General features: G+C 37.9%; 1 protein-coding gene across 1 annotated transcript; it reads left to right on the top strand.

Annotated features, from left to right (window-relative positions):
* Nucleotides 1-1687: 1687 nt before the first annotated feature.
* Nucleotides 1688-7817, top strand: LOC125194005 (homeobox-leucine zipper protein ATHB-14-like). Its single transcript, XM_048091995.2, has 18 exons — nucleotides 1688-2665; nucleotides 3686-3845; nucleotides 3949-4058; nucleotides 4180-4270; nucleotides 4355-4450; nucleotides 4541-4654; nucleotides 4759-4842; nucleotides 4962-5117; nucleotides 5244-5318; nucleotides 5403-5509; nucleotides 5607-5796; nucleotides 5963-6151; nucleotides 6238-6318; nucleotides 6413-6547; nucleotides 6643-6968; nucleotides 7081-7192; nucleotides 7274-7423; nucleotides 7505-7817. Exons 1-18 carry the CDS (start codon nucleotides 2427-2429, stop codon nucleotides 7649-7651), a joined length of 2562 nt encoding a protein of 853 aa, XP_047947952.2. The 5' UTR covers nucleotides 1688-2426; the 3' UTR covers nucleotides 7652-7817.
* Nucleotides 7818-9479: the final 1662 nt, after the last annotated feature.

Below are 9479 nucleotides of genomic sequence, written 5' to 3'. Positions count from 1 at the left end.
ATGCGTGTTTGGGAAGCAGTTAGAAGTGCTCCAAAACAACTTTTAATCCAAAAATATAACGTATTTTATCTTTACCAGCATTATAAAACTAAAAATCAAACATAAAGTTCGAGTTAAGCTGAATATTTAATTAAAAAAAAAGTGAAAATAAGACCGTGTTAAGCTTAATATCTAAGAACGCGTAGAATTACATCACATTAACTTTAGGCCGAAGAGGCGAAGACCATGCGTGTTTGGGAAGCAGTTAGAAGTGCTCCAAAGCAACTTTTAATCCAAAAATATGACGTATTTTATCTTTACCAACGTTATAAAACTTAAAGTCCAAACATAAAGTTCGAGTTAAGCTCAATATTTTAACAAAAAAGTGAAAAAGACCGCGTTAAGCTCAATATCTAAGAATGCATAGAATTACATTACATTGACTTTAGGCCGAAGAGGCAAAGACCATGCGTGTTTGGGAAGCAGTTTGAAGTGCTCCAAAGCAACTTTTAATCCAAAAATATGACGTATTTCATCTTTACCAACGTTATAAAACTTAAAGTTCAAACATAAAGTTCGAGTTAAGCTCAATATTTTATTTAACAAAAAAGTGAAAATAAGACCGCGTTAAGCTCAATATCTAAGAACGCGTAGAATTACATCACATTAACTTTAGGCCGAAGAGGCGAAGACCATGCGTGTTTGGGAAGCAATTAGAAGTGCTCCAAAGCAACTTTTAATCCAAAAATATGATGTATTTTATTTTTATCAACGTTATAATTACTTAAAGTTCAAACATAAAGTTCGAGTTAAACTCGAATATTTATTTAAGAAAAAGTGAAAATAAGACCACTGTCCTCTATATGATCCGATAATCCAATTTCTATATCACCTTACTCATTGTCACAAAAGAGAAAAAACAATATTATATAATATTAAATGTTCAATTGAAGGGAGTTACAATCTATCATTCGTCAAATATAAACACTATAGTCGATTAAAATTAATTTATCCCAGAGATTAGCCATATATTAAATGATGCTGATATCCTTCGAGATTAATTTTGGTAATGAAGTAAGACCAAAATTTATAAATCACTATTACTTTCACAAGGTATTGTTATAAAGTAAAATATTAATTATCTATAATATTCACGACAATCTTATTAATAATTCAAATCCAAATCGAACACTAACTAATGCGTCATCCATCTCAAAAATAGATGTCCTATTCTCTTTTTCATATAGGAGTATTTCATTTTGAACATAGTACTTACACCATCCGTTCTGTTTTAAGAGTTTCAATTGACCATTTATGGATATCCTACTTTAGCAATTTCGGTTAGAATATTCCATAAATAGTAATAGATTCATATTTCACTAATCTTTTTCCCTATCATTTTATTATAAAATTATATATAAAAATAGGATCCGCATTCTACTATCTATTTTCAACAATTTTTTTTACATGTCTTAAAATCTGTGCTAAATTCAAACGAAACTCCGAAAATGGGACAGAAGGAGTAGTATTAATTCTCATTTATCACATTAAAATTTCACAAAATATACTACCATGACCAATGCATGATGCACCATACCACATCCATGCATGCATCATCCATCACATGCCCCACATTCATCCTCACCATACAAAATGAAGGTAGAGAGAGAGAGAGACTGTACACATTTTTTTTCCAATTAATATTTTCCCCAAGAGATGAAGCTACAGGCTCAACAGCTAGAATCTCTATTTGTCTAAAATTGGGCCTGCCAGTCTGCTTCCAATAAAGGCATCCCTTCTGCCTTCCATTTACTCTCTTCAATCTTTTCACTGTTTTCTGTTTCTTTAATCCTTCCATCTTTGTACACATTTCTCCACTTCCCAATTTCAATACCAGCTCCGAAATACCAAATCATTATACGCACCTCACCTTTGCCTAATTGCATTCAACGTGTTTGATGAAATTACTCAACCAGCTTTTCAAATTTGATTTAGTTTGTGATGCTATTCAATTTTGATTTTGTCTACCCTCAGTTTCTCTTTTCTGTGGGTTGGTGCAAGGGCTTTATCCACCCTCTCTCTTATCTCACTGTATATAGTACTCTCTCTCTCTCCACATTTCGCTTTCTATGAATTTCTCGAGATTGGGGTCTTGAGATAAAAACCAGGGGGACCTCTGTTCCAATAAACAACACTACCTCAACACCAGTCCTTCTCCTGCTCTCCTCTCCTCTATATCTCTATATCCTCAACACCAGGAAAGATAATACAATCTCTCTCTACTACACAAAAGAGGAGAAGAAGAAGGAAGAAAGCAACAAGCTACAATCTTGATTGATGAGTGGGAGAGTAGGCTCTCTGTGTGAAGAGAGCCTGCCTGTTCATGCAGCCATCTAAACCGCCGTTTCTCCTCTCCCAACGAGTAAAGATTCAGTCTTTCTTGTGGAATGGCGCTCTCTATGCACAGGGACAGTAACAGCAGCGGCAGCGGCAGCAGCAAGCAGCAGCAGCAAATGGATGCAAGCAAGTATGTGAGGTACACGCCGGAGCAAGTTGATGCGCTCGAGAGGGTCTACGCTGAGTGCCCCAAGCCTAGCTCTTTGAGGAGGCAGCAGCTCATTAGGGAATGCCCCATTCTTTCCAACATTGAGCCTAAACAAATCAAAGTCTGGTTTCAGAACCGCAGGTACACATGTGTTTCTCTCAAGGCTGCTGTTGGGACATGAGTTTGGAGTGTTTTTTTTAAAGGATTGGGGAAGTTCTTGAGTGAATTTAGTTGTTGTTTGTTTATCCTCTTCAAGTTTTTGTTTGTACAGTTCTTTTTCTAAAAAAAAAAGATTCTTCCTTTTTTCATTCTCGAGCACTGCTTGCTGAACAAATTGACAGTGTTGTTAGTTATTTTTGCATCTCATGTTTGCTCTTCTGTTCTCAAATTTTCATATTTAGAATAGGGATGGGAATTCGTAGCTTTTCCAGCCCTTACTTTTAGCTCAATTCTTGTCCAAAAATGAAGGTTTTTAATTATCTAAGTATTCTGTACATGGTTAATTAGAAAAAAGTGAGGGCTCATTCTAATCTTTTCATTAATTGAATTTGGAGGTGAAATTCAATTTCTTGTGCCATTTGTTGAGATCTCAGTCAATATGCTTCAGATGGGCATTCATCATTTTGACAGTCATGCTATTAGTTGCTTTATCTTCATTTCCTGTCCCTTTCCTTGTAGATCTTAATTCACTCTGTATACAATTAATGCCCATCAGATCTTTCTCCGGGGTTGAACATTACTAAGTTTTCCAGTTGGTTGTCATCATTAAAAAGTTTACTTTTAAGATTTTTGCTTTTATTTTTTTCCTACAACTTTTCAACATTAACTGTTTTAGGTTTTCGAGGGCACTTATTCTAAATTTACTAATTAGTATAGTGAGACTGTAAATGTTCGTTCTTATATAAATTTTCAGTAGATGGAGTACCCAGGGTTGTTTTGTATTAGTCCTGTCTGACTGTTTTGTCGATTATTTATGATACATTTATGAATAAAGACTTGTTTTGTCGATTATTTATGATACATTTATGAATAAACTCTACCAATCAGATTATATGTCCTTTTACTCTTTGCATTCATTATTAGCCTCTCTTTTATTCCTGTTTGCAATCTAGCTTTAGTTGCATTACACAATGAACAACTGCTTTGTTCTATGTGTAATAGATGCCGGGAGAAACAGAGGAAAGAATCATCTCGTCTCCAGACTGTTAATAGGAAGCTGACTGCCATGAACAAGCTGCTGATGGAAGAGAACGACCGCCTTCAGAAGCAGGTCTCGCATCTGGTTTATGAAAATGGTTACATGCGTCAGCAGCTGTACACTGTAAGTTTGTAATTTATTTTGTTTGTTCATGCTACATTGCTATAATTTGATCTAACAAGTTGACTTTCATTACTTAAAACGTATGCTACTTGTGTTCTCACAGGTTAGCTCGACCACCGATACTAGCTGTGACTCGGTGGTTATGAGTGGTCAGCAACAACAGCAAAACCCAACTCCTCAGCATCCTCAGAGGGATGCTAATAGCCCAGCTGGGTAAATTGCCTTACTGCTGCCTTAGTAATTCGAATGTTTTAGCTTGCATATGTGTTGGTAGTCCAGTAAGTTTGAATTGATGTGGCTTCTTTATCATTTTGTTTAATTTATTTTGTGATAGTCTTCTCGCAATTGCTGAGGAGACCCTGGCAGAGTTCCTTGGTAAGGCTACTGGAACTGCTGTCGACTGGGTACAGATGATTGGGATGAAGGTAAAGATTCTTATTGCCTAGTTTTGTCTTCTATCTATTCTCAGCTCTAGGTTGTAACATGTCTTCTGTATATGATGTGGACAGCCTGGTCCGGATTCTATTGGCATTGTCGCTGTTTCTCGCAATTGTAGTGGGGTAGCAGCACGAGCCTGTGGCCTCGTGAGTCTTGAACCCACGAAGGTAGTAATCAAACTTTCCTCACCCCGTCCATCATCTGTGGCATGTTTTTACCCCATTTGAAATTCAACTTTGACTAACTTTCCTTTGCAGGTTGCCGAAATTCTCAAAGATCGTCTCTCTTGGTTCCGTGACTGTCGTTGCCTTGATGTAGCAAGTGCAATTCCCACAGGAAACGGAGGGACTATAGAGCTTGTATATATGCAGGTACAATTGCTGTGATGGAAGTCTGTGTGTTGTTCTTCTAGGCCTTAGGCAATTTATATATCTTACAACTCCAAAAATGTTTAAAAACCCACTTTGTTGTATAGGTATATGCACCAACAACGTTGGCATCTGCTCGTGACTTTTGGACGCTAAGATATATCACTAGCTTGGAAGATGGAAGTCTAGTGGTAAATGATCCTAGTACTCAACTATTTTCCGTAATTTCATTCGTATCAAATACTTTTTGCTGAACATCAAAGGAAGATGAGTATCATGATAATTGACAGCATAACCTTATATGTTGCAGATTTGTGAGAGGTCATTAACATCATCCACTGGTGGTCCAGCTGGGCCTCCTGCTACTTGCTTTGCCAGAGCTGAAATGCTACCTAGTGGGTACCTGATCCGACCTTGTGAGGGTGGCGGATCAATTATCCACATTGTTGATCACATTGACTTTGATGTAAGAACTTACCAACAAATGTTTAGGGGTCTTTCGTTCAGCTTTTCCAATGCCCTTCAACTAGTTATATGTTTGATGGTCATCATTTTACTTATGTCACATATCGTGGGTCTTATTTTGTAACAGGCTGGCAGTGTTCCCGAAGTTTTGAGGCCTCTTTACGAATCATCCAAAATCCTAGCGCAGAAGATGACTATGGCTGTGAGTGTTATCTGCCATGCATCTTTGTGTCTTTATAGGTCCATGTCTTCAATTATGTAGCAATTAATCATTCTGTATGCTTAGGCTTTGCGTCACATAAGACAAATAGCTCAAGAAACGAATGGGGAGGTCCAGTACTCAGGTGGCCGCCAACCTGCTGTTCTCAGGGCCCTAAGTCAAAGGTTGTGCAGGTGAGTAATGACTTCCGTTAGTATCTTATGTTTACCTTAAAAAATTGTCAATAATTATAAAATGATTACCTTACTCGTGCATTTCCACAATCTTTAGGGGGTTCAATGATGCTGTCAATGGATTTGTTGATGATGGCTGGTCGATAATGAGCAGCGATGGGGTGGAAGATGTAACCATTGCTGTTAACACGTCCCCGAACAAATTTCTTGGTTCTCAGTATAACAATTTGTCAATGCTCCCAACATTTGGAGGAGTCCTCTGTGCACGAGCATCTATGCTTCTCCAGGTTACTTTTTTGTAAATTGTTTTCTTGACAAAGAAATGATGTAAATGTCATCAGCTTTTCCTTTCCACTGTCTTCACGGCCTCTAATCTCTGTTATATAGCTTATTATTACACTCTTGATTGATAGTTTCGAATTCAATAGCATCTCTAAATTATATTCATTGCAGAATGTGCCCCCTGCTTTGCTTGTTCGCTTCCTGAGGGAGCATCGTTCGGAGTGGGCTGATTATGGCGTTGATGTTTACTCAGCTGCTTCTCTTAAAGCTAGTCCTTATGCAGTTCCTTGTTCTAAGCCGGGTGGATTTCCTAGTAGTCAAGTCATTTTACCTCTGGCACAGACAGTGGAACACGAAGAGGTACCCTTTATGAACACATTCATTCATGCACCATTCGATTTTGTCTTTCAATGGCAAATTGTAGAATAATTGGTTTCAAATTGTAGTTTCTGGAAGTTGTTCGTTTGGAGGGTCATGCATTCTCCCCAGAAGACATAGCTATGTCGAGAGATATGTACCTGTTACAGGTCTGGCAATAGGAAAACAGTTTCGTAGATGTGATTTCCTTCATTATGTTGACTATGATGTTCATATTGTGAATGAACCCTTATGTCCATGCAGTTATGCAGTGGGATTGATGAGACAACAACCGGGGCTTGTGCTCAGCTTGTTTTCGCACCGATAGATGAATCATTTGGTGATGATGCACCTTTGCTGCCATCTGGTTTCCGTGTCATTCCATTGGAACCTAAATCAGTTGGGTGCTACTCCTTGCCTAGCTTCTCTCTGTCAATTACGTGTTGAAATTCTGCAAACTCGCTATACGTACTTATTATTCTGTTATGATACAGGATGGTCCTGCAGCAACTCGAACACTGGACTTGGCTTCAGCCCTCGAGGTAGGACATGGTGGAGCTCGTGCGGGTGGTGAAGCTGATACAAGCAATCAGAACCTTAGGTCTGTTCTAACCATTGCGTTCCAGTTCACTTTTGAAAATCACTACCAAGAGAGTGTTGCTGCCATGGCCCGTCAGTATGTACGAAGTATTGTTGCCTCAGTTCAAAGAGTTGCTATGGCCATAGCCCCGTCTCAACTGAGCTCACATATGGTACCAAAGCCTTTTCCTGGCTCACCAGAGGCTGTGACATTAGCACAGTGGATATGCAGGAGCTATAGGTATATTTTTCACTAGATCCACGAGGAACGAGCTGTTTTTTTTTTGTTTAAACTTGCTAAGTTGTGGTATTATAGACTTTGTCGTTGATATTCCTCCCAACTTATTTCACAGTATGCACACTGGGGCAGAACTCCTTCAGGCTGACTCACCAGCAGGCGATGCCGTTCTTAAACAACTTTGGCACCACAGCGATGCGATAATGTGCTGCTCTGTTAAGATGAATGTTAGTCTGTTTTCTTTATCTATGTTTTAAAATTCTTGCATTTTCTCTATTTTGTTCATAAACACAGGCTACCTATTGCAGGCGTCCGCAGTTTTCACATTCGCAAACCAGGCAGGGCTCGACATGCTGGAGACGACCCTGGTCGCCCTTCAAGACATAATGCTGGAGAAGATTCTAGACGAAGCAGGCCGAAAGATTCTCCTCTCGGAGTTCTCCAAGATCATGCAGCAGGTACAGCTTTCACTCACCGACTAGCTTCTCCCTTGTGACGTAACAGCTAAGCTTTACTCATCATTCGTCGTTCTTGTTTAGGGATTCGCCTATCTGCCAGCCGGAGTCTGCGTCTCGAGCATGGGAAGGCCGGTCTCGTATGAGCAAGCCGTCGCGTGGAAGGTCCTCAACGACGACGACGCCAATCACTGCCTTGCTTTCATGTTCATGAACTGGTCTTTTGTGTAAAGAAATAGAGTAAAAACTCCTACTAAGATATGACATCAGCTGCTTAAGTTATTTGTACCTCTTTGATTTTGCCAGAACTTATGCATATGACATAATGTTTGAGAGGGATTATGAACTTATGAGATGCCTACTATTTTGTTATATATGGAAGCAATCTACTTTTTAATCCTCTTTTTAAATCTTTTTATTACCAAATATAGCAGCTGATAACATGCTCGAATCTAGGTGTAGTTTATGAATGAAAATATTTTTGGTTAATAGCTAACATTTGTTTGTAACTCTATTGGTTGAATTTAAACTTTGTGACTCTTGATAGATTTCCATGACTACAAATTGGAGGATCAAGAGTGATCCTTGTCTCAATAATACTACTCCCTGCTCCGTCCATTATAAGTTCACATTTGACTAGACACGAGTTATTAGAAATGTAACGGAAAATGGATGAGAAAAGGTAGAAATGTAATAGAAATGGTGAGAAAAAGTTAGTATAAGGTGGGTCCTACTTTAGTTTTATAGTGAAATATGAATGAGATAAAATTTGTGGAATGTGGGATTCATTACCAAAATTGACACTCCCTTCGTCTGCGAATAGGAGCCCCGATTCATAATTACCATAATTGGTAAGAGACCCCACATTCCACTCACATATCATTTAAAACTAATATTACAAATGAGACTCATATTCCACTAACTTTCTTCCGTCCACTTTTCTTAACATTTCTTAAAACTTGTATAAAAAAAATGGGACACTTATTCGCGGACGGAGGAAGTAAAAGATAAATAGAGTTGTATTGGTGGAATAACAAAAATGGTACTTCCTCCGTCCCAGATAATTCGTCCCAGTTTTCCATTTCGGTCCGTCCCACATAATTTGTCCCACTTTACTTTTACCATTTTTGGTAGTGGACCCCATATTCCACTAACTCATTCCTACACACATTTTATTATAAAACTAATATATAAATATAGGACCCACATTCCACTAATATTTTCAACCTACTTTTCATTACAATTCTTAAAACCCGTGCCCGGTCAGAGTGATCCGAATTATCCGGGACGGAGGGAGTAAAATATAAAAAAATTATTATTATTAGTAATAAATTGAAGGAAGGATGTGACGCGAAATCTGCAGGAATGATATCGGTGGGTGCTAATAGAAATAAGTGATGATTTGGTTGGGAGCAAATTGAAATGTGTGATGTTGAAATTCAAAAGAAATTGAAAGCAAAAGGTAGTGGAAAAAAGGAATAAGGAGTCAAGGTCAAATGCATGGATTGGCTCCACACACCTAATAAACAATGTCTCGTGAAGTCATCTCTGCACCTCCACTGTGTGTGAACCACCAACAGAATAATATCTCTTCACATCGGTCCCCATTTGGACATTTTTTGTTTGGGATCAAATACCTAAAAAGCCCATAACTTTTGTCTGATTTGTTAATTAACAGTTCTGCACTCCCACGTCCATCAACGTCTTTTCAAACCCTCTCAATCTCTGTTAATTCCACTCTTTAACCTTAATTCACCCCTATTTTCCTCCAACTATTCTCCTCCCTCCAAATATTAATGTACTAATTTAAAAATAAATAAAGTACTAATGGATTATAAAAATACTTATAACCAAGTATTGAAGTTTAAGATAATTATAGTAATTCATTTGTCCGTAAAATGTTGTCTAAGTTTGACTCGACACGAATTTTAAGAAATGTGAAGAAAAAGTTAGTGGAATATAGGTCTCACGTTATATATTGGTTTTATAATAGAATGTGAGTATAATAAGTTGGTTGTGAAAGTAGTGTTCATTTACCAAAAATGGAAAGAAAAAAAAA

This window comes from Salvia hispanica, chromosome 4, assembly GCF_029641045.1.
Source record: "Salvia hispanica isolate PSC_SH4W2 chromosome 4, Shi_PSC_v1, whole genome shotgun sequence".
Classification (NCBI taxonomy): Eukaryota; Viridiplantae; Streptophyta; class Magnoliopsida; order Lamiales; family Lamiaceae; genus Salvia; species Salvia hispanica.
This window is presented reverse-complemented; position numbering and strand designations above follow the sequence as displayed.

Bases quoted from the DNA above. Each gene is read 5' to 3' on its own strand.
- LOC125194005 (XM_048091995.2), top strand. From the start codon at position 2,427: ATGGCGCTCTCTATGCACAGGGACAGTAACAGCAGCGGCAGCGGCAGC. The intron at 3,846-3,948 runs GTAAGTTTGTAA...GTGTTCTCACAG, and splicing joins TGCGTCAGCAGCTGTACACT to GTTAGCTCGACCACCGATAC. The intron at 5,319-5,402 runs GTGAGTGTTATC...CTGTATGCTTAG, and splicing joins CGCAGAAGATGACTATGGCT to GCTTTGCGTCACATAAGACA.